Source organism: Muntiacus reevesi, chromosome 2 (genome assembly GCF_963930625.1).
Source record: "Muntiacus reevesi chromosome 2, mMunRee1.1, whole genome shotgun sequence".
Classification (NCBI taxonomy): Eukaryota; Metazoa; Chordata; class Mammalia; order Artiodactyla; family Cervidae; genus Muntiacus; species Muntiacus reevesi.
This window is the reverse complement of record NC_089250.1, coordinates 122,183,684-122,208,461: the sequence shown is the minus strand read 5'-3', so window position 1 is coordinate 122,208,461 and position 24,778 is coordinate 122,183,684. Positions and strand designations below refer to the sequence as shown.

The 24,778-nt window shown below is 45.9% G+C and overlaps 1 protein-coding gene across 1 annotated transcript in view; it reads left to right on the top strand.

Annotated features, from left to right (window-relative positions):
• Window positions 1-24,778, top strand: part of VSTM4 (V-set and transmembrane domain containing 4) — a 78,466-nt gene that overhangs the window by 3,202 nt on the left and 50,486 nt on the right. Inside the window, exons 2-3 of the mRNA XM_065919945.1 lie at window positions 4,681-5,079; window positions 21,891-21,959. Coding sequence (XP_065776017.1) covers window positions 4,681-5,079; window positions 21,891-21,959 — 468 coding nt within the window. The remainder of the gene's footprint in view (window positions 1-4,680; window positions 5,080-21,890; window positions 21,960-24,778) is intronic.

Genomic DNA, 24,778 nt, shown 5'->3' with positions numbered 1-24,778 from the left:
TAAAAAAATATTTGTTTGTGCCAGGTCTTAGTTGTGGCATATGAACTCTTAGTTGCTGCGTGTGGGATCTGGTTCCCTGACCAGGGATTGAACACAGTCCCCCTGCATGGGGAGTGCAGAATCTTAGCCACTGGGCCACCAGGGAAGTCCCTAAAGGTTCTTTCTTGTTGGAGCCTTAAACTCACCATGCAAGGCATCATCTTCCTGCTTTTGAGATGAGGAAACTGAGGCCCTCATCCAACTGAGGTTGGATTCCAACCCCTGGCTCTTTGCCCAGTCCTGCCACACCACTGGCAAGGCCCTGGGCCTTGAGCATCCTGACACCCAGCCCATGAGCGGAGGGCATACCTGCCTACCAGGTCATGGCACATGTGCTTGTTGAAGAAGTAAGGTTCTCTGCAACAGGAAGCCCGACCATCTGTTTTGGGTCAGTCTCTTTCCTGCCCATGTTGTCATATTCCTCCTTTAAGAACTGGTCTTGGGGGCCCTGACTGGGGTGCAGTGGCCCCTCCTGGGGTCTGTCTGCAGATCTAGGTGACTGCCTGGGCAATGGTGCAGTGCAATTCACTGGAGGATACTGATCTCCCCATTTCCAGCCTGCACCAGGTTCCTCCTGCCTCAGGGCCTTTGCACAGGCAGAACCATCTTCCACGAAGATCATTGCCTCACTGCTGCCCTGAATTTGTGTCAAGAGCTCCACCTCAGCCTTCAAAGCATCCTCACCTCTCCAGGGTTTCTTTCCTCCCTGACACACAGAGATCAGAATCTCACTCTCAGTTTTGCAAGCCTTGCATCTTTTCTCTGAAGTTCTCCTTTGTCTTTTTACCTGATGACCAGTGCCTTGTCCACTGAACTCTCAGCTCCTTGAGGTTAGGGATGCCTCTTCTCACAGTGCTCGGCACATGGCTGTTGTCAGCAACTATTTGTCAAGTGATTAAGTGAACAAAGTATAAGCTAGCGTGTAAGCTGGAGGAAGTGGAGCACTGAATGTGGAGGTGGCCGGGGTAGGGGTGGGGCTGGGGGGCCTACTCCCAGCTCACGTCCCTGCAGAAAGCAAGAAATTTAGTTCTCCAGCACAGAGTGACTTCAGTACTTCCTCCTCTGCCCGGAGAGGGGAGACTCTGCCTGGCCCGGGGCTACTCCCTTACCTTGTATGGTGTCAGAAGGTCTAGTGACAGCTGACTTGGTCCATGTTGCCTGCTTTGCCCCTCTGCCCTGCAGGGTGTGGATGCTGTGTTCAGATTGAGACCCAGAGGGGAAAGGCTTGGACCCCTCCCTAGCACCACACTGTGGTCAGCCTGTCTCTACTGCATAACTCTTGGCCACTCTGCAGTTTCTCTGTTGAGCCTTATGGGGCCTGATAATTGCCATGGGCAGAAGCTGGGTGATGCTCTCCTCTAGTATTTAAACATCCAGCTAAGCAACCGTCTGCAAGGCACTGGGTCCTCTACCTGCGTTTTCTCCCTCCCTCGAGCAATGCCACTTCTCACAACTGCCTTTGGGCTGAGTTGTGTTCCTTGGGCTTGAGGTAGTCATTTCCAGTGTAGAGGGGAGGGCATTACCTGGGGCAGTGGCTTTCTGAGAAAGGTCACTGCATGCGTGGGGAGCCACACAGCCTGAGAGCCTGTGTCTTTTAACAAAGCTTAATGCCCCGAGGAACCTGTGGGCATTATCGTTTCAGTCACACCCCCATACTCTCATGTTGAAAGTAGGGGTAAATATCTGGGCTGGTGGTAAGACTAGGGCCGAAATGAGCCTTCCTGAGAAGAAGGTTGTGTTGCTTCCCTGGGGCCGCCATCACAAAGTGCCACAGACTGGGGGCTTCGACAACAGAGTTTAGTTTCTCACAGCTCCGGAGGCCCGAAGTCTGCAGCGCTGTTGTCTTCTGAGGCCTCTCTCCTTGGCCTGTGGTCGGCCTCTTCTCCTTGTGTGTTTACATAATCTTTCCTCTGTGTCTGCTACCTAATCTCTTCTTATAAGTATACCAGTCATGTTGGATTGGAAAAGGAAATGGCAACCCACTCCAGTATTCTTGCCTGGGAAATCCCATGGACAAAGGAACCTGGCGGGTTACAGTCCATGGGCTCGCAGAAGAGTTAGACACGACTTAGTGACTAAACAATGACAACATGTTGGATTGGGGTCCTCCCTAAGGGCCTCATTTTAACTTAGTCATCTCACTAAAGGTTCTCTCTCCAATACAGTCCCATTTGGAGTTCCTGGGGATTAGGGCTTCAATATAGGAATTTGTGGGGGACACTGTTCAGCCCATAACAGGGGTCTTTGCACTTCAGTGGGAGTGACATGTTTGGGCCATTTGTAAGAGAGGGGCTAACTGAAGGCAGAGAGGCATTTCCATCTTTAACTGGGGAAGATGGTGCAGTTTGCTCCCTTTCCTGGGAGCTGCTGACTCGGCCTGAGCTGCAGAAGTGGAAGAGTTACTAGTTTGCTTCCAGGATGGAATCTGGCCTCCCATGAGGACCAGAGCCCTTGGCGTGTTCTCCTGGTTTCAGTCACTATAAATAATCCCGCCTTCATGCAGCGTTAATAGGAGGAGACGAGGGTGTGGGGTCCCGGCTGTGCTCTCATCCCATCCACGTTGTTTCAATTTCCTGCTTTCCCCAGCTCTCTTTGCCTCCAGTGGGGAGACCATGGGGGCGGGCAGAGCGGGACTTCAGTTCTGGAAGCCAGCTGCTTCATCTCTGCTGCTCTCTGCTTGGGCAGCTGTTGAAGTGGGGTCAGCCTGGCATTTTTGTGCTCTTCAGGGAGCTCCCAGCATGGGGTCTGAGCGGACTTTGGGGAAAATGCTTTTGGTCTAATATAACGTGGTGTGTGGGCTGGTGGGTGAGCTGCAGGGAAACGGCGAGGGCAGTCCCTCTTTTGTCCTGTGTGAGTGACTTGTGTAGATAGTGAGATTGTTACTAGGGGACATGTGCCTTCCTTGGGTACCTGTTGATCTGCATTCCGGAGTGTCTCCCTGGGTGGCTTTGGCTTTGCCACTGTAAACATAGAAGACTTCATTCTTGTTCACAATGAGCTGAGTCCAGCCAAGCATCCATCTTTTCCTTCTGAATTCACTTTCATCTATTTTTTTTTAATGGTAACAAAAGACTATCACAGTGCTGCTAGCTGAATAATGACCCCCAAAGATGTCTGCATCCTGATCCCTGGAACTGTGAATGCAGCTTAAAAGGCACTTTATGGATATGATTAAGTTAAGGATCTTGGAGTATCCTGGAGTGTCCTGGTGGCCTGGCTTTTAAGAGCTGAGAAACAAAAGAAAATTGACTCTCAAGTGATATCTCTTGAGATGTTCAGTTTATTAAATGAATAGTGGAAACTATGTGGAAACCATATGTAAGAAGAAGCCTATTGCCTGAATTTTTACAATGAAGGATACTGTTTGTGTTAAACTCTCCCTGTCACCCCCAGCACACACAGGGCCTCACCTTGTTGACTCACAGCCTCTTCACAGTGGAAGGTCCAAATCTTTACTCTCTTTTTCATCCTTCCTTCTTGCTTACCTATAGCACTGACCAGGGTTCAAAGTCTTGGGTGACTCTGCCATCAAGGCCCTCAAGTCCCCTCATGTGACCAGGAGGTGGTATTTGGGGACCATTCGTAGTTTGGGATGACCTTGGGGACACCTGCTTGTGCATTAGGGCATGATGCTTCCTGGAGTTGCCTGCTGGGCAGTGCAGGGATGATGATGTAGGGCTTGCTGAGAAGACAACCCAGCTTGGACAGTAGGAGGCTCTGGGCATCCTATCCTTCCTGGACTCTGCCTGCCAGGGGGAGGCTGCACTCGTGAGCTCCCGGGCTGCACGGCTGCAATATGTAATCCCTGCAGACACTGTGTGGTGTGTCTACTGGGAGAAGACCTTGGCAAGGGTGGCTGGGCTGGCTGATCTTGAGTGGACAGGGGGTGGCACCCTCAAATGTCATCTTGGAGTAGAACCGTGGCTGGTGAGACCAAAGGACAAGAATTCAACCTGGGCCTGGTTTCCTGGAGCATATTTCGGGTTGTTGGGCGAGTCTGGTAGCCCTCTCTGCTCCTGGGCTCATTGGGTCTTTATTCCTGCAGTTCAGCTGTTAGATCGTGGATCATGGTCCTAAGAGACATGGAGTAAGAAACCGAGGCATCTCTGTCACTCCAGCTCCCTGGTACTAGTTTAACACTTGCCTGACCAGAACTGAAAATCTGCCTTGGTTACACCTGAAATAGCTGAGACAGGGAAGGGGGCCACAGCATTACCTGCTCAGGGAGGTGATGGAACTGATTGAAGCAGGCCTTGGGAAGGCAGGTAGGAAAGGTGGATTTGATGTAAGCTGGATATTTTTAAGAGCTTCCCCAAATTTAAATCTTTATGTGAACTCTCCTGAATTTTAAATATCAGCAACTAACTAAAAATAAGAAAAGCATCTAGGCCAGGTGATCAGTGACATCCCACTTGCAGGGGATCATCTCATAGGTTGAGGACGTGGGGGCCCACAGAGACTCACTCCATGCCCCCAAGGCGGGCTCCTTCTTGATGGCAGAGTGAGCAGAGAAGGGGTGGAGGTGGCCCGCCTCTCTGGCCGTGCACATCACTCTGGCTCCTTGAGAGAAGATGCTGTGTGTGCTCACCTGGGGAATGGCAGTGGCCTTCCTCATTTTCTTCCTTCCTTTTTTCTCTGCAGAGGTCTGTGGAGCCCTCAATGTCACCGTGTCCCCAGGGCCCGTGGTTGACTACCTGGAGGGGGAAAATGCCACTCTTCTCTGCCATGTCTCCCAGAAGAGGCGAAAGGACAGCTTGCTGGCTGTGCGCTGGTTCTTCGCGCGACCAGACTCCCAGGAAGCCCTGATGGTTAAGATGACCAAGCTCCGGGTGGTGCAGTACTATGGGAATTTCAGCCGCAGTGCCTACAGGCAGAGGCTGCGCCTCCTTGAGAAGCGGCGTGGGACGCTCTACACGCTCTCTGTCTTGACCCTCCAGCCAGCAGATCAAGGGCATTATGTCTGCAAAGTCCAGGAAATCAGCAAGCACAGGAATAAGTGGACAGCTTGGTCCAATGGTTCCTCAGGGACAGAAATGAGAGGTAAGAATATGTCTTCTCTCTGGGGAGAGGGGAAGGGGGCAAGTCAGAGGGTCTCCCTCCAGCTGGCCAAGCAGTGGCCTCCAGGACAGTCCTACTGAGCTAGAATACATCTTTCTGGACTCTAAGGGCCATGCCTGTATGAACCAGTCCATGAGAATGAGCATAGATCTTTACGTGGATGCTGGGACTGACTTGTGCTATAGACATAAAGTCAGGACAGAAGGTGTCTGGCCCCATGCCAGCCAACCTGCCCTTGGACAAACTTGTTTTGTATCTGAAAGATGGGACTGGCTGTGTGCTTCATTTGCCTCTGGCTCAGATCTGCACTGCCTTGATTGCTTTGCCTGGGGATGGGAGTGCCGGATGCCTTTGAGAGGAGGCACACATTGGGAGGTCTTGATGTGAATTGCCAGGCCTCAGAGCAGGGCAGCCTGGTGGCTCTGATCCATCGCCCAGAGGAACTGATTCAAGCCTCAGGGAACAGCTCACTCAGAAATTCATCCAAAAGTGGGCAAGGGACCAGAGGTGGCCCTCCCTTTCTGGAAACAGATAAGAGGCATGGGCCGTGTTCTGGAACATCTTAGCTACCAAATGCTATATTTGAGGTTAGCTTTTTTTTTTGGTGGAGTTCCCATGTGTGGCTTGTAGGATCCTAGTTCCCTGACCAAGGATTGAACCTGGACCCAGGCAGTGAAAGCATCGAGTCCTTACCACTGGATCACCAGGGAGTTTCCCAATGGTTATCATTTTTTACCACTGATGTTCCATTCAAGAGGCCACCTATCGAAATTTTAATGACTTGTTACTGTGTGCTAAAATTACATCTTTGATTGCTTTGCACATGAATTTGGCCTGATAGAAAATCAAAAGAACCACAAAATAAACCTGATGACCCAAAATGTGAAAAAGAATCTAATTTTATTTTATACATGTCATTTAATATTAAAAGCAATAGTGATGCTGTTAAAGGGATAGAACTCAGTTGTGAACAGGCATTTTTAATATCCTGTATGTCATCCAGTGGCTTCCCTGATGACTCAGTGGTGAAGAATCTGCCTGCCAAGCAGGAGACACAGGAGATGCAGGTTCGATCCCTGGGTTGGGAAGATCCCCTGAAGGAGGAAATGGCAACCCACTCCAGTATTCTTGCCTAAAAAATCCCACGGAGAGAGGAGCCTGGTGGGCTACAGTCCATGGGTCGCAAGAGTCAGAACACAACTAAGCATGCATATGTTAAAGTAAATAATTTACATGGATAGTCCAACTTCATCTGTCTTTAGAGTTTGCTTATTTTCACGTTCTTAAGCACGGAATGATGTATTATCTGAAATGTCATGCACTTTTTCTCTTTAAGCAAATTAATTCAAGAAAACAAATGACTATTAATATAAATATGTATTTTGGCACAGAAAATAGAAAAATCAGATGACCACAGGCTGAGGAGAGAATCCACTCTGGATTTCACTTGGCTCTGAAACATATGATCTTACGTATACCCTTTTAATTTTTATGTCCCGGTGTTTTCTTGGAGCCCTATTTAAATCTCTGGGCAGTAACGACTCTCTGCCAATTAGAATAGATAAAAAGGTTCCTTGCATTCAAGTGGGTGCTGTCGGCATGTCCACTATTTCATGTGTGTCCCTTCAGTGAATGACGTTGGGTTCCTTCTAGAACATTTATTTGGTTGCATGTTATAGAAACTTAAGGTGGTTTGTGCAACTACACTGAAACTAATCTCTTTCCCCCACTTCTCAGTACTTTGATCTGCTCTTCTGAGTGTGAGAGGAGGGGCGGAGTTACAAGGGGGTGTCCAGGGAATTGTCTACAAACTGCAACCGGCCACATTCCTGCTGTGTCCCTAAGATGGTGTCTCTTGACACAGTCCAGCTCCTTAGCCATGTGGCTGCAGAGTACTTTCCCAGTGTCATGCAAGACGAGAAATCTGAACAAAAATTTAAAACCAGACCAAATAACCAATCTACTCCAACAAATTGCAGTTTTATTTGCTTTATTTTGTCTGTGTGTGTTTTTGAGTTTCTCCAAAATTGGATTAAGTCCTTGAGCATGTGTGTTGAGGTGACTAAAAAAATAAATAGCAAATTATTGGAGGAAAAATCTATCTTAATAAGTAAATTTGTCCTGGACTTTTTCCTGAGGACATCTCTGAAAGGGTGTAGCTAAAAAATATAGGTTGAATTAATTGGGGGCAAAGCATAAGTTGTCATTTTATGTTTTAACTGAACAAGTTATTAAAGTATGATGGAGAATCGTGGATTTTGAAGAATGGGAAAGATTATTGGGATTTGTGTGAAAACCACATATGTATGAGACCATGGACGGGGAGAGCTCCTGATTCTAGAAGATGATAGTTATCATCTTCCAAAGAAGATGATAAATAATGAAGAATGAACACATGTGACCCTCTAGGTGACTGGAGTCATGCTTGTCTTATTTTAGAGAATCTGTCACATCCCATGAACTTGTCAGTGTCAGTTTACTATGCGGAGGTATGAGGAAAGGCCAAGAATGTCATGCAGTTTCTTCAGTTGCTTGTTCCATGTGACCATTTCAGTGAGCCCGAAGCCCTGCCTGCAGAGAACCTGGATCCAAGAGCCCTAAGTGACACATGGAGAGGTTTCCAGGAGGGTGGATGTTAGGTTTGATTTCATTTAATTGTTTCATCAATGATTTGGAAAGGGTAGACACATCACCTTAATGAACTTTACATAAAATACAAAACTGGGAACTGTTCTTAACATCAACAAGGAATAAAACATAACAAATGGGAATCCAAAGAGGTGAGTAATACAAGCAAGATGTAACAGAATGAGATTCAGTTTGGCAAATGGCAGAGTGATACACATCTAGGGGAAACAACTCACAGGCAGTGGTGGAGAGTCAAGAGGAGGCTCTCCATGCAGGGACTTTGGTGGCATCAGTGGCAAATTAGATGCTCATCTGTAGGGTGACAGGGGGCTTCCCTGGTGGCTCAGTAGGTAAAGAATCCACCTCTAATGCAGGAGACCTGGGTTTGATCCCTGGGTTGGGAAGATCCCCTGGAGAAGGAAATGGCTACCCACTCCAGTATTCTTGCCTGGAAAGTCCCATGGATAGAGGAGCCTCTTGGCCTACAGTCCTTGGGATCACAAGAGTTGGATACAACTTAGCAACTAAACCACCACTTCGGGGTGATACGGCAAAGCGGACAGCCCATGTTATTTCCATCCATGTATAAACTGGCCTGGTGTCCCTAAGAAGGAAGTTGGTTGTGTTATGTGTACTCTTCTGGGGAGACACTAATGTGGACTACACAGTCTATTTGGGGAACCTCATTTGTAGAAAGATAGATTCGATCTAGAAGAGAGTAGCAAACATGATAATAAAATGAGTGGCAGCCTTCAGAGAAGTGAACAGTTTAGCTGAGGAAGCTTTGCTGTGCTCAGTGAATTGCATATGGACTAGAGTGTTTGGTGGGTTCGTTTATTCCTCTCTCAGTGGGGATTTATTTTATGGAGCACCTGCTCTGTATCTGGCTGTGCTGGAAACTTGGGGACACAGGGTGGATCTGTCTATAGGGTGGCAGATACAGAAGCAGATATGATGTCATGGTGTCAGGTGCAGTGATAAAGTGTGCATGGAGCATTGTGTGAAAGTGTAGGAGGCCCCTAAGGATGAGGAGTGGGCAGTGCTTGAGCTGACATTGGCTGTTTATGTGGGGCAGGGAATGAGGTGAGGCGGCATCTTGGTGGGTAGGGCATCCCACGGCAGTGAATCAAGACTGCTGGAGTCTGAACTGGGAGGTGGAGGTGGCAGTGGGTATAGGGGAAGCAGGCTGGGCTGATGGCGGAGGGGACTATACTGAACGTCAAAGAATTTACACTTGATTTTGTAAGCTAGTGTTCTCAACACCAAAGCCAGATTCTGAAGTATCTACCCTAGAGATTCTAGTCTATTCAGCCTGGTTTGGAATTTGAATATTTAACACCCATTCTAGGTGATTTTGGGGGCTTGTTAGGTGGCGCTAGTGATAAAGAACCCACCTGTCAATGCAGGAGATGTAAGAGATGCAGGTTTGATCCCTGGGTCGAGAAGATCCCCTGCAGGAGGACATGGCATGGAGAATTCCATGGAGGTCTACAGTCCATAGAGTCGCAAAGAGTAGGACACAAATGAATTGACTTAGCAAACTAGGTGATTTTATCATCAGGCATTTTTTGGAGAATCTTTTCTTTAGTCCTTGGCAAGTCCATGAAGCATATAAAGTCTTTTGACAGACCCCTCTAGGGGGACCAGGCTACAGAGTGAAGAGGCCGTCTTTTGGGGTTGCATGGGCTTTGTGAAAGTGTTAGTTGCTCAGTCATGTCCGACTCTTTTAGACCCTATGTATTGTAGCCTGCCAGGCTCCTCTGTCCATGGAATTCTCCAGGCAAAATACTGGAATGGGTTGCCGTTCCCTTATCCAGGGAATCTTCCTAACCCAGGGATGGAACCCTCATCTCCTGCATTGCAGGCAGATTCTTTACCATCTGAGCCACCAGGGAAGCCCATTGCACAGGCTTTAAATGATGCCAAATTTGGTAGTAGGAATGGAGAGACATTAGAGGTCAAATAAGATGTCTAATACCTGGATGTGGCAAGGGAGAAAACTTTGGGATGATACCCAGGAGAGTAACTCAGTGTGCCCAGGGTGGTGCCCATGACTGACAAAGGGAGCATAGGAGATGGAGCTTGTCTGCAGGGAAATTGAGAGTGAGCTGGGTGGAGGCCGTCCCGCACTGATGGCCAGTAAGTACGCAGAAATGTGGAGCTGGAGGGTCCATCTGATCTGGCTTGTGAGAACTGAATCTGAGTCAGGCAGGTGAACTCATCAGGGGGTGAGTTGATTTCCAGGGGGCAGGGGCCAAGGCGAGAAGCCCCGGGAAGCACCAGTATTTGGGGTAGCAGATGGAGCTAGCTTGGCTTGGTGTCTGGAATGGGCTCCTCTGGGCCAACCCCATGGCTGTCTGGAAAGGGCAAAGTCTTTTCAGTAGGAGAGCAGCAGCTTCTTCACAGAGCCCAGACAGTCCCACAGACTGGGAAATTCAGAGATGTTCCAGGCAGGAAGGAGGTGCATTGGCTTGATTCTGGTTGCCAGATAAGCCCTGTGTCCTCTTTATTGGGAAAATGAGGAAGGGAGACAGACTGACTGATGGCCGTGGGTGGATCAAAGTGACCCCTCCCTATGGGGTCACTGCAGGGCCCCAGCTGCCCCCCAGGATGGATATGAGATAGGAGAGGTGAGTGGGGGATCTTCACTGCCAGGGTGGGGTGAAGGGCCTCTCTCCAGCCCAGACCAGAGGGACCCCTCTTGTGGCATTTGAAGTGCCCCCTCCACCCCACATCTTGCTCTACCCCACCTTCCAATCTGCACTTTGATTTGCCTTCCTAACATCTCTGTTCTCTCTGCTTTGGTTCCAATAAATATTTTGATGGTGGGGGAAAAAAAAGATCTATAGGAAACAGCTTCTGGCTCATTCATCATGAGCAGGTCAGATGCAGGGGCGGGTCTCATTGCCAGGTGAGACAGGAGGACGTGAACTACACAGTCCTGCCCTGGCCGACACCAAGGATGTGGGGAGGTCCAGTCTGGAGGGCCGTGTGCCCAGCACTGAATAGGCAGACTGAGGCTGGAGTTGATGAAACAGGGAAGTCAGGGTGGGAACAGAGGAGACATGAGCAGTGGTTTGGGGCAATTTCCAACAGGGAGATGAAGCTATTCAGCGGTGTCTCTTAAGGGGAGCCTTATTGATGATTGGGAGGTTCAGGGTTTTCTGAGTTGGAGGCTTCATAGATTGATGAATGCAGAGTTTTCCAAATGCTCTTGGTTCCTTTAGGCCAAAAAAAATAAATAATAATTTTGCTTTTTAAGTAGTTGGGTCCAACAGCCTTAAAAAGGGTTTCTGTTCTAAACACAGAGCATAACGTATCCCTAGGCATGGAGATAAGCTGTTCTCTTTGGGGTAGATTCCAAGATCATTTACAAATCGAGGTGAAGATTTGCTATTTTAAGGGGCTACCATCTGTCCTCTAGGTGCAAAACAATGAATTTTAACTACTTGTAATCAATTTTTTCACAAATCGTGACACTTTCTGAAGTTTACTTACACTGTCCCTGTAGACACAAAGCTATTACAGCATCTGACGCTGCGTTTGTCCTGCGCACTCAGCGCTGACTGGTACTCAAGTGCCTGAGGCGGGCAGTTTATAAAGGAAGCTCCCTGTCTTCTTAAGCCTCTCCGCACACCCTTCACCCTGTCTGCCCCGCGTCCCTGCATCCAGGTGCTTGCTGGTTGTACGTTGTGCCTGCTTTCTCTAATCATCCCTTGACTTCCTTTTGCTGCCTCTGCTCCCCAAACTTTGGGGATGTCTCTGCCTTTGTACCTTTGCCCTTGGCCATCCTGTTTGATGTCCCAACGACCTCCCACATTTGTCCTCCTTTGTGCCCCGATCAGCCTGCTCTCTCTCAGGACATGCAGACCCTGGATAGTTCTAATCACGAGGACAGCCCTGAGTGGGTAGACCAGCTCCTAAGACTGAATTTTCTTAGGAGAGTTTCCAAGATGAAGCCCGAAGGTCCCTGGAGCTCCTGGTCAACGACGGGCTCTGGCAGAGTCTTGGGTGCCTCATGTCCCTAACAGTTGTTGACACAGGCCAGTCAGGGGCTCTGCGTGAGGGTCCCACATGGGCCCTTCCCACCGGAGAGTGTGGGCCCCAGGGTTCTCCAGAGTGATGCTCTCATTCATTTAGGCCTCTGTTCTTAGGGGTAGAACAGCATCCGTTCCTGGTTCTCCAGGCTTTGTACAAAATTATCGTCAATGGCTTTTCAGCCTGGTTCTGCCACCCACAGACTCAGAAGCAGTCTGATATTCTAAGCAGAATTGAATCTCCTTCCTTTCAGATGGAGATGTTTTCATTAACGGTGAAAATGCTAATAATGGAAGCAATTTGCAAGAACTGTCTCCTGCAATTTAAACAGTATTTCAGTCTAACCCCAAATAACATGTTTTAACAAACCATATTGTTATCTGACTTCAGATTATATAAGTGAGCTTTAAATGTTACAAGTGGACAAAGAAAATGGAAAACTGTGTTTACCCTAAATGTATTTAGGGGAAAAGATGAAATTATAATTTCTTATCTATTTAACCCTGAAAAATGAGAGAAAATTTAATAATTGCATCTGAAAGTACCACCACAGGGAACCGATATTTCAAGTTTCAGTGGAAGAAATTAAATAATTCCTTTTTCCCCAGAGACACAGAGCAGATAATTAGGAATGAGATTAACTAAACATTTAGTGCTACTGCTTAATTAAGCAAGCTCACATCATGATGTTTAAAGTGTCAACAGGTCCAAATACTCAAAGGGAACAAATTGACAACCAGAGTGTAATTTAAACACAACTTCAAACAATCCTTCATTGTGTCTATCCTCATTCTAACTGCCATGGTTTGGAAGAATTCAAGAGATTGGAACAAACTCAGTAGCATGTGTGAAGCCCCAGTTTATGAGCCTGTGATCTCTGTGATTTACCCAAAGAGAGGTACCTGTGGGGAGGTTTGATCCCCACTGTCCTGGAACCCAACCTCACAATCTGGAGGAGAAGAGGTATGTCGATATGGGTATATATTTGATAGACTTTATTGAAATAGCTAATAAAAAGTCTGAAAAGGCCAAAGAGGAGGCTGACACTTGCTTGAGAGTAAGGAAGAGACAAGGTTATATACTTGGGGGAGCAGGAGAGAGTCACCCAGAGGATGTGACATTCCGCTGGGGCCACAGGGTGAGGAGGGTCTGCAACTACGGGCCATGCCACATCAAGAGATGAAACAGCCAGAGCAAAGGCATGGATGAGGGAGAAGAGGGGTTTGCAAATAACGGAATGGAGTTGGATGCATGTCTGTGGTTGGTGAGGGCTGAGGTGGACAGTGATAAGAGGAAAGGCTGCCACAGTGGCCCTGGTCAGGGACCTTGTCTCCAGGTACCCTGTGAAATTCTTAGATGCACCCACATGCCTGCCACAGTGCATAGTATAATGAATTTTGTAGATGAAGGACTGAATGAGTGATCCAAGTCACTTATGCTTTTGAATAAAATGCCATTTTAATTAATAGTAACAAGGAGTGGAAGGTGGTAGCAAGAAGATAAGATACAGGGACTTCCTGGTGGTCCAGTGGTTAAGAATCTGCCTGCCAGTTCAGGGGACATGGGTTCAGTCCCTCCTCTGGGAAGATCCACATGCTGAGTGAGGGGGAATCTAAGCCCCTGCACCACAACTAATAATATGAGCCTATGTGCCTTAGGCCTTGCCCTACAACCAGAGAAGCCACTGCAGTGAGAAGTCCAGACTCCACCACTAGAGAAAGCCCCCACGCAGCAACAAAGATCCACCACGGCCAAAAATGAATAGCTTTTTTTTTAAAAAGAAGATAATATATAGATCTATCCCAGGGTTGTGTCTGGAGAGGGCTTGGTAAAACTTACCAACCTTAAGTTTTAATATTTTCTAAATACACATGCCTTTGTATTCTGTAGCTGATTCCATCTCAGAATGCATAGTTCTTATCCCACTGCCTTGTCACAATAGGAAGTCTATTTAATACGAGTTTTTGTTTGCTCTTTTGCTGTATTTTCTAGAATTCATCTTAGAGTGAATGCAAAGGAAAGAGTGGCTTAAAATAGACAAAGTTGGAGCTTTTCTGTTTCTCATCAGCTGCTCCATCAGCGCAGGTCACCCAAAGGTCCTATGCACATATATGGCTTTGTCCAAGCCCCAAGAGAGACCGCCTTCAGCCTGAGGCTTGGAGGGTCAAGGGAGGGAGGAAGCAATAGGCAAACTTCAGAGAGCAGAAACAGAGGTGGTCTCTGTGTCTCTTTGGGTTTTAGTTGCCTTTCTTGAGAACACCGAGTCAGTTATAAATAGTGAGGACACAGCTACATTTACTTTTTTCCTTGGGAAACCATCTCATCATTGAATAAGAAAGGTCAGTGAAATGACTATATAATTTTTGAATTTGAGCAAAAGTGTTGACTCCTCTTTATTTTATTTAAGAGTCTTGTGCATATTTCGTATCACTAGAACTCAGAACTCAACCTATGCTCTTCAGTTTAATCCAGGGAAAACAAGAGTAACAGCAAGACCTAAAGAATAAACATATCACACAAGTGTTGTTTACAAAGAACTTCAAAAGAGCCCCTTAATAACATGTCTCAAAAAAAAGAAAAAAAATAACATGTCTCTGTGCACAGAAATACAAGGCGAAGAATACAGCTTTCTCTGGTCCTTGCAGATTTTTCTCTCCTGTTACTCTATGCAGAATGTTGCCTGCTTAAGGTCTGCGGGCTTCCTGCCTCCATTCCATAAGAAACTAAGAACTTTCTGGCCATAAAGTGATCGAGACAGACCCAGAGCCAGCAGCTCCAAGGTTAGAACCCTCCAGAGAAGTCAGCTCCAAAGGCCTGGTGAGCGGGTGCTATCCCCTTGCTTCTGATGTGAATCTTCCATGGAAAGCAAGGTGCTGGGTAGGCCTGGGCTCCCTGCCCTGGGCTCTGTTCTCAGCCTTCTACAATGTAAGTTGGTCCCAGGACCAAGCTTTCTCTGGGATACCTTGACCCACCAATACAGCATCATAGTCATCCCATTCTTTCATTCGTTCAAAGTAACTGTGACTTGTTATGGACTAAGAAGGATTCTGGGACTTGAAAACAGATGCAGTTCGAGCCTGCACAGAACTTTTCTTCTGCTGGAGGAGGGGGATAATGAACCAGACCAATGAGAAAAGTGTAGTGATGCATTATATGGCAATGCATTCAGCAGGGAGAGAGGGTATGAAATATTAGGTAATCACTAGAGGAAGGCCTCTCTGACTCAAATTCTCTCCAGCTTCGAAGTTTGAGTCTGCCTTTTAGGGAGACATGTCATCCTTTATAGATGGTCTGCTCTTTTGAAAATGACTTCCTTGAAAGCTGTATTCTTCACCTTGTATTTCCTTGCGCTGAGACATGTTATTAAAGGGCTCTTTTGGAGTCCTTTGTAAACAACACTTGTGTGATAGTCTTATTCTTTAGATCGTGCTGTTACTCTTGTTTTCCCTGGATTAAATTGAAGAGCATTGGTTGAGTTTTGAATTTTGGACCTTAACCTGGACTAGGCGGGAGATTGAGGCCTAGGGTCTGGCTCCTCATGACCTGAATCCCCTCTCCCATGTCTCTGGGGACTCATCTCTCTCTGTCCTAGGAGTGTGTGAAGCAGGGCTTCTCCATGAGGCTTCCTGGGACCTCGAGCCTCAGAATTTCCACAACTTTGTGCTCCTTAATCATACAGATTCCCAGGTCCTCCCCCCAAATTTCTTGAACCAGAAGTTTAGGAGTCATGCCTGGGAATCCTCAAGAGGCCCCAAGAGGCCTAGTTAATTCTCCTGTACACTAACATTTTAAAAACCTTGATCTTCGGGTGCTCAGTGAAGGCAGTAGAAACAGGAAGGTAAAGGCATGTCTCACAAATTTGGGGCCCGTCCTTCCTGCATCTGGGCTGCTGCTCCCCGGCCCCCTCACTGCCCTGTGTGTACCAAGGCCCTCCCCTCACTTCTCTCTATCAACTCCTGCCTCCCAGAAGGTGTTCTGGGTCAGAAATGTGCTCCTCACTTTGGATGTAGTCCCTGGTTGTTATTTAAGCTCCTTTAATCATAGGATTCTTTGTGAAAGGAGTTGGAGGCACAGATAAGCAGGTGGGAAAGAATGTTGGGAGAAAGGGGGCTTTCCCGGGGCCTCTAACGATCCTGAGTCATCTGCTCCATGAATGACGGGATTGGGGATGGGGGGGTGGGTCAGTCCTTCAAAGCAGGCTCAGATAAAGGTGTGTGTATCCTCGGTGAACGGGAGACCAGGAAGGGGCCAGGAAGTCCTTCAGTTGAAGGCCTTTGTCACCGGGTCTTGGCATGAACTCAGGGGGACACACTCCGCCACAGCCTGTGAAATCCGCCCCCCCCACCCAAGGGAGTCTGCAGGATGTTCTGTCCGAGTCAGAAATCAAGGGGCTCAGATTTCACACCTCTGCGTGGCGGTCTCCCCACAGGGCCCAGCACAGGATACTTGACTAAGACTCTTTCTCTCCAGTCTGCTTCCTCCAGACACGCGGCTGATAGGATCATCTTGTCTTAGTGCCTCTGGGCTGTGTTCTTCCAGACAGTGTGATCCTGCGACCACTTTCAACCAGAGGGCTAAGGTGTGGTGGCTCTCACAACCCACCCCTCTTAAATTTCATCTGATTCTGCTGTCTCGGGGAGGAACCCAGAATGACCTGTCCCTGTTATCAGGCCACCACCTCACCAGAAGGGCAGCCCAGCAAGTGCTGGAGTCCCCAGAAAGTTACAGAGCCATCAAGAGGTCAGCTGATGACTTAGCTTTTAAGTGCTCTTTGCTTTCGCTTTATACTGTGGCCCAGACCCACTGATAAATGGGCACAGGAGTCAGAACTCAAAATGCCCACTTTGTGTCTGATAAAGCTGTATTGAGAAGAGTAGGTTGGTGCTGAGGCCAAACTGGGCTTCCTTTTGCTTCCTGGATCAGTTTTACTTTCCTCTTTTCCAGGCCCCATACCCTGTGGGAGGAGGTGGTCCTTGTACAACCCTCCCTCACAAGACTTCGGGATGCAGGAAGGATAGAAGAGGCAAGGCTCCCTGGGAGGCAGGGCTGGCATCATTCCCAGCATCTAGAGTAATGAACCTTCTCTAGGAGGGCACTCTGCCCAGCTCCACACTAGCTCTTGGCTGAGAGGCTGAGCTCCGAGCATGGGGCAAGACAGAGGCCACCTCGAGCAGGGCATTGGCCCGAATCTCTGGACTCAGACATGTGTGGCTGGACAATGTATCACATTCACTTTGAGATAGCATAGGATTAGCAGCTGAAATAAGATAGCTACGCTGAACCTTGGGAAGATTTCAAAAGCTCTGGCAGAATTCATGTAAAAATTTTCTTTTTTGTAGGAACACATAAGATTATGACCAATGTTGCTGATCTTCATATGCTAAACAAGGTTGCTGTACTTTCCCATAAAATAGCCGCACTGGAGAGAAATGAGGAACCTCCATACACTCCTTGCTTAGAGCCCCTTAGCTTTTAATCCCAGCTTGTTGGTTCTTTCAATACCCATCTCCACAGGTCCACTGGGGAGACCTTATTTATTACCTTTGATCCCAAATAAGGCAAAGGGACTGCAGACATTAAGCCACAAGGGCAAGGAACTCTTTCTTATGGACCATTTGGACAACTGAAGAGTCGCACTCTGAGGCACAGGGCTGACTGTAAAGGACCATGCTAGAATTAGGTGTGGGAATTAGAGCAGGAAATAAGAGACCAAGTTGCTGTCTTGTGGAGCTAGGGAGCTAAGCTCTTACGGAGCTGTCTTATGAATAAAAATGGCTTATTAGGTCTCAGGCACTGTTCTGAGTGTTTTCCATATATTAACCCTTCTGGCTTCACACTCATCCTCAACTTATTATCATCCCTGTATAACAAATGGGGAAACTCAGGCATAACAAATGGGGAAGTTAAGTGACTTGCCCAAGGTCACATAACTAGCAAATGGCAACTTAGTATTTCAACCCAATGCACATCAGTGCATCTCACACTTCAGAGTGCATATGATTCACTTGAGAAATTTGGGTTTAAAAGCAGATTCTGATCCAGTAGATCTGGGTTGGGGCCCCTGCAATCCTGTAGTTCTGACAACTTCTCAGGTAACATTGATGCTGGTGGTCAGTGGACCACACTTAGAGTAGTAAGGCTCTGGACCATGATGGGCATCACTGATCTCCTGAAATCTAAGGTCCTCAGAGGTCCATTTTCCTTTTGGTATTGTCTTTATTAAGACTCTGTGGTTATCCTAGCCTAGGCTCAATTGGTTAAAGATGAAAACTCCTTCAAGCTAATTCGGGAGAGAGGTGGGAATGGTTTAAGGATATAGAGCTGATTGAATGCAAGGTTAGAAAGTGACACATCAGCCTCTTGGTACCCAGAATGGCATCAAGATCAAGTTCTCTATCCTCTACCTTCCTTATGCAGGTTCTGCCCTTGCTCCATTTGCTTTCCTGTTTTCCAGAACAGCTGCCCACCCCAGAGTCCATAGACTTTTTCAACCCCAGGATCTACAACAACCATATGTTCTCTGTTTAAATTCTTGAAGGGGGAATCTGATCAGTTGCTCTGACAGTGAGTAGATTATACGGCCTCTGGGTGGGGCAAATTAAGCAGGAAGGATGTTAGATGAATTGTCTGACATATCTAGTAATGCATGAAAGACCAAATGTCCACTAAGAGTTCATTCCTGGATGTCCAGGTTGCTTTCTTTCAGGGGCCTTCAGAAAGAAGTAGATCATTTATTTACTGGATGCCTACCAGCTGCCAGGCAGTGTGCTCCAAGATGGTGATATGAAAGTCACCTTTTTGGTTTTTGTTTTTGAGGAATTTAGGATCTACAGGGAGGGGAGTTGTTTCCCATAGGACAAAACCTTCCTTCTGAGAACAATTAGAAAAGATGAAAAAGTAGTCTGCATTTCAGTTTTCTTAATTTATTAGGATTTTTTTCCTAAATTTATTTTTATTTATATTTCATAGATATATTTGCGTGACATAATTACACAATTACATATGTGCCTGTGTATTTCAGCTTTCCTAATTGTTCTCTGAAGGACACATAGATTGACTGCAGAGAAGAGCAGTGAAGGAGCCTAATTATGTCAGAGTCATTTTTAAGAAATTCAACCGTTCTTATGCAGTGCTTGACTGCAAGGGGGTGCAACCAGTCCATCCTAAAGGAAATCAGTCCTGAATATTCATTGGAAGGACTGATGCTGAAGCTGAAGCTCCAATACTTTGGCCACCTGATGCAAAGAACATTGGGAAAGACCCCGATGCTGGGAAAGAGTGAAGGCAGGAGGAGATGGGGACGACAGAGATGAGATGGTTGGTTGGCATCACTGACCTGATGGACATGAGTTTGATTAAGCTCCGGGAGTTGGTGATGGACAGGGAGGCCTGGTGTGCTGCAGTCCATGGGGTTCCAAAGAGTCAGACATGACTGACTGACAATGGAACTATGCAGTGCTTGTTTAGAAAAGTTATGCAGAAAGTGATGATCAGGTTGTTTATGAGGCAAACAGCTTTTGGCAGTTTTAACTGTGAGATGAAAATTGGAAGGTCTATGATAATTACTTGAGGCTTTCTATTGGGGATCCTTGAAGTAAGGAAAACCAGAAATAGACCATATCCTATAAAAACTGAAACTCAGCTTCTCAACAGTTCATACTCTCATTGGATTAGGTGCGCATCCTCCTACTCTAATTTCCTATGAGGAAAATAAAATTTCATCTAGAGTCTCCATGACTTTCCATATACAATGTCTGGCTTTTGAGTTAAAAAATTTTCAGGCACATCAAGGGACAAGATCAAAATAAAAAACAGATAATAGGGAATACTCTTGCATTGCTGGTGGGAATGTAAACTAATACAGCCACTATGGAAGATGGTATGGAGTTTCCTTAAAAGGCTAGGAATAAAACTACCATATGACCCAGTAATCCCACTCCTAGGCATATACCCTGAGGAAACCAAAATTGAAAGACACATGTACCCTGATGCTCATTGCAGCGCTATTTACAATAGCTAGAACATGGAAGCAACCTAGATGTCCATTGACAGATGAATGGATAAAGAGGCTGTGGTACATATATACAATGAAATACTACTCAGACATAAAAAGGAACACATTTAAATCAGTTCTAATGAAGTGGATGAACCTAGAGCCTTTAATAGAGAGTGAAGTAAGTCAGAAAGAGAAATAATAAATATGGTGTACTGACATATATATATATATGAAATCTAAAAAGATGGCTCTGATGAATTTGTTTTCAGGGCAGCAGTGGAGAAACAGACATAGAGAACAGACCTATGAACATGGGAGAGGGGAGGGAGGGGTAGGGAGAGAGTAACGTGGAAATTTACAATACCGTATGTAAAATAGATAGCCAATGGGAATTTGCTATATGACTCAGGGAACTCAAACAGGGGCTCTGTGATAGGCTGAAGGGTGGGAGGGGGAGGGAGATGGGAGGGAAATTCGAGGGGGAGGGGACATGAGTGTACCTATGGCTGATTCTTGTTGATGTGTGACAGAAGACAACAAAACTCTGTAAAGCAATTATCCTTCAGGTAAAAAGTTAAAAAATAAATACGTAAGTAAATAACAATTTAAATAATCTTAAAGAAAAACAGACAATAGAAATAATAAATACAGGTGATGCAGATGTGAAAGTTATCAGGCATATATGTACAATAATATGATTAATGTGGTTGAAAAATGAGATGACATGCTGGAGAAATTAATCAGAGAGCATAGGCTTTATCAAAAAAAGAATTAAGTGAATGATCTATAACTGAAAAAGAATATGGTAGATGAAATGTTAAGCTTAGTAGATGGGTCTAAGAGCAGCTTAGACACAGGTGAAGAGAAGATTAGTGATCTGTGTGGTAGATCAATAGGAAATACCCATCCAAGACCTGGAGAAAAATAAAGATGGAAAATTCAGATTTGGAACCCACGGCAATAATAATATAAAAGTTTGAGGGAGGGGCAATAAATAGGGTTAAAATTTTAGACCATCCCTGCCATATTCCTTTCCTCTCATATTAATTCAATTTTTATTCCAACCACCTTTGTCTTTTTATTTGGGTGCTAGATTCTCTTCTCTAGAACTTCAATGCAGTAACCAATGACCACATGTAACCATTTAAACTTAAGTTAATTAAATTGAAGTACAGTTACAAATTCAGCTCCTTAGTCCCATGCAGACAAGTCACGTTTCACATGCTCAACGAACGTGCAGTGGCAGCTGTGAATGCGGTGCAGGCACTGAACGTTTCCCTCGTCTCAGAAAGTTCTGTTAGACAGTGCTCTCATCCCCTGACATTTACACTTTTCCATTAGGTTAATTTTTAGATTACCCCTGTACATGGAAACTTTCCATGGTTCTAGACTCTTTAGTATTACATTCAGGGTTTGAAAAAGTAGTGAAAGTGTTAGTTGCTCAGTCATGTCCATCTCTTTGCAACCACATGGACTATAGCTCTCCAGGTTGGAATTCTCCAGGCAAGAATACTGGAGTGGGTAGCCATTCCCTTCTCCAGGGGATCTTCTCGACACAGGGATCGAACCCAGGTCTCCTGCATTGCAGGCAGATTCTTTACTGTCTGAGCCACCAGGGAAGTCCTGTAACTCCATTGTGTTTCCTGATGATTGAAAGCAGGCACAGTGAATTCAGTGCTTAACTGCTGACTGAAAGCAGACAAAATCATCTCAAAATCAGATGCATGCTACAGTGTGACTGTCTTACACGGAGAACGGTGCCCAGAGCGCCGACCTGAGTCATCAGAAGACCTCAGGCTTCTCTAGATATACTCAGCAAGTGCACTACATTTTGGGAAGATGTAGTAACTATTAATAAATGGGGTGAGTAGGTCTTCTACCGAACTGAGTACCAAAAACTTAATTCCCTTCTCTGGTCTCTTACTTATCATATGTAAGTCATTGCACCTTCCCCTGGCATGTGAGTTGTGACAATTAAATGTAGTTTTTGCAAATGTGAAAATTACTTTATAAATGTAAGTGCCATGTACCCCATGTGATATAATCTTTTGGACTGAGGTGGGCCAGGTTCATAAACTACTTCATTTCATGCTATGCAATTTTGTTTTTGGTTTTTTTTTTTGTCTTACAGTGATTTCCCTCAAATCTTCTGAAGATTCATCCTTTGAGAAAAAGAAAGAGACCTGGGCATTTTTTGAAGGTAATTCTTACTTATTTCTTTATTATAAGATGCAACCTCACTTTTAGATAATAGGAAATGAATAGAATAAGAAGAAAGGACCCTGACTTCTTAGTTTTTTCCTAACATCAAATGGTTTTCTTGCTTTAAACATAGTCAGGAGTAGGATGGGAATCCCTGGAGGTATCAGTCCACAGATTTTGAAAGAATAGAGTTGAAAGCTCCAATCTGCATAATTTGGTGGTGTTTGTTTTTCTTCAAGATTCCTACTCCTTAGTGATATTAGGGAGAGACCTGTAAGTGATATAAAAAGGCAAATTACATCTACTGTGACTGATTTTATCTCAGGTTTCTTAAGAGTTTCGGATTCTGGAAACATTTGTAAACCTTAAGCCAGTGATTTTCAACCCATGTTAGAGTCACCTGGGGGCTTTAAAAACACCGTTGCCTGAACCACATCTCTAGAGATTCTGATTAAGTTGGAACTTTTTAGAAGTTCTGTATAAGATGCCAGTCTGCAGCCATAGCCCTAGAGAGATGTTTCCCAAAACTGGTTCCAGACCAGCAGCGTCAGCATCACACCAGCATCAGCACACTTGGGAGGGAGGCTGTTACAAATGCACTGCGTTCTGTGCCACCCATGCTTATGGAATCAGAGACTCTGGGGGCGTTACCCCCAGAAACCTAGGTTTTGTATACTCAGACTGGAGCTTTGGAGCAGTGATTCCCAACAGGAGGTAATTTTGTCCCTCTAGGGGACATTTTCCAATGTCTGGGTACAGTTTTGGTTGCCACAATAACATTTTGGTGCTACTGGAATCTATTGGGTCTTACAATGCACAGGTCAGCCCTGACAGCAAAGAATTATCTCACCCCAAAATTCAAGAGTGCCAAGGTTGAGAAAGTATATGGCCTTAGAGTATGGACAACTCACAGAAATTATTGTATAGTGGTTGAAGAGTATGACCATAAGCAATGAAAGAATGTACTTTGTGAGTTCTCAGGTAGAACCTTTGATGAGTTAAAAAAAAAAAAAACAGATTAATGTTAAGGTGTGATCAGGAAATTGTGAAGGATTACATCTTGTGAAGGCATTGCATTTTTTGATGATGCATGAACTTTGTGAAAAGGATCTAAGGAGACCTGTGTTCCTTGGGGCTTCACCATCACCTTTTGTTAATTCAGTGGATATGAGAACATGCTCATGGGAGAGTGCATTTGGATTCAAACCTACCTCTTCCAATAGCTAGTTAATAACAGTGACTTGAGGAACTGTCTCCCTAAGAAAAATGTAACCATAATTATGAACCTGGTTTGCAAGCCATAAAGTGTCACTCAGGTAGGCCATTAGGATTGTTTCATTTTGAAGTCATAAATATTGCATTTCTCAGGTTGCACTTTACTGTAACAGCGATTCTTTGTATTCTCTGCCTTTTCTTCTGCACATTTTGTAGATGGCTTTTTCTGTATTTAATGATCTTCTCCAAGTAAAATAATCCGCAGTTCCCTCCTTTAGCCTTTCGTTCAGTGAATGCCTATTTGTTAGCAAAGAGCTGTGTGACTTTCATCCTCACAGAGTGAAGCAGTAGAAAAAGCAATTGATGTGCCCATATTCTGAGGCTGCCCTATAACCCAGGCACTGGGAAGGGGGGACGTCTGGAGTTAGCCTGGGGGCTCTCTAAGATAGGTCACTGGCAAACGTGACAGTAGGAGCCCTGTGTATCATCAGATGCATAAGGATATCCTGGGGGGTGTTGTTAGTAACCCAGACTTTGGGTTGCCCCCCACTCCCACCCCTGCCAAGAATCTGATTATTACATTTAGGAAGAGATCAAAGAATTTGCACTTCATCAGGGCTTGAGGTGTTTTTGGTGCCAGTGATCCGAGGACTGTTTGAAAATACTATGGCCCCAAACCCAAGACCTTATATATTTGGAGAGACTGTAGCATTTAAAAGTCTGTACACACACACCTTGCTGCACAATCCGAATCTCTAAAACATTTTGTATAATTAACGATTACTTTTTAGTTCATGTGTAGCTACGGAAAACCAGGGTTACTCTCAGTCCAACTCTAACAAAATCTATAACAGCTGGTGCACTGTCTTCTCCACACAGAGAATTCGGTTTCTACAGAAAAGCAGGACTGGAATTCTCAGTGTATATCCTGCCTCAGAGCAGCTGTGTCCAAGGCGCTCCTTCCCTGTGATTTCGGCGGCAGCAGCATCTGTGGGTTTTGCTTTTTCAGTCCAGCCACAGTGTTGACGAGGTCAGCGGTACAGTTGAAACTTGCTGGCGTCTGATCCCAGGCCTTTGCCCTTTTGTTTCTGCATGGGAGAGCAGCGGCAGCGCTTGAGGACGGATATCTGTCCTCCTGGGACTCAGCTTGGCCTGGCTGCATGCCTGCACCACAAAAAAAGCATTGTCAGGCCTCTTGGTGAGATGCTGGAGTAAGTTAAAATCCCTTTGGGCTATAGCTCAGGTATTTCTCCCCAAGCAAGATATTATTACTGGCTGGATAAAAACATGAGTAGAAGTACCTGGTTTTCTCCCCAGAACTGTAAAATAGGGATTTGTAGTTGCCCTGGAAATATAGAGGATGGACATTAATTTTCTGGATTCAGTGGCCCGGGGGGAGTTGAGCTCCTTCCCTGTGCTGAGGAATGCTGGGGTCACTGGGTTTCAAAGCAGTGCCGAATACTCCAGCCAGGCTCATGGTTGCCTGGCAACAGGTGCGCAGGTTGCCTTTCATGGGGACTGCTCTGCCTGGCCTGGCCTGGTGTGGCCTGGCTTTCTGAACGGATGGGAGCTGGCATGCAGACACACTTTGCACCACATCTT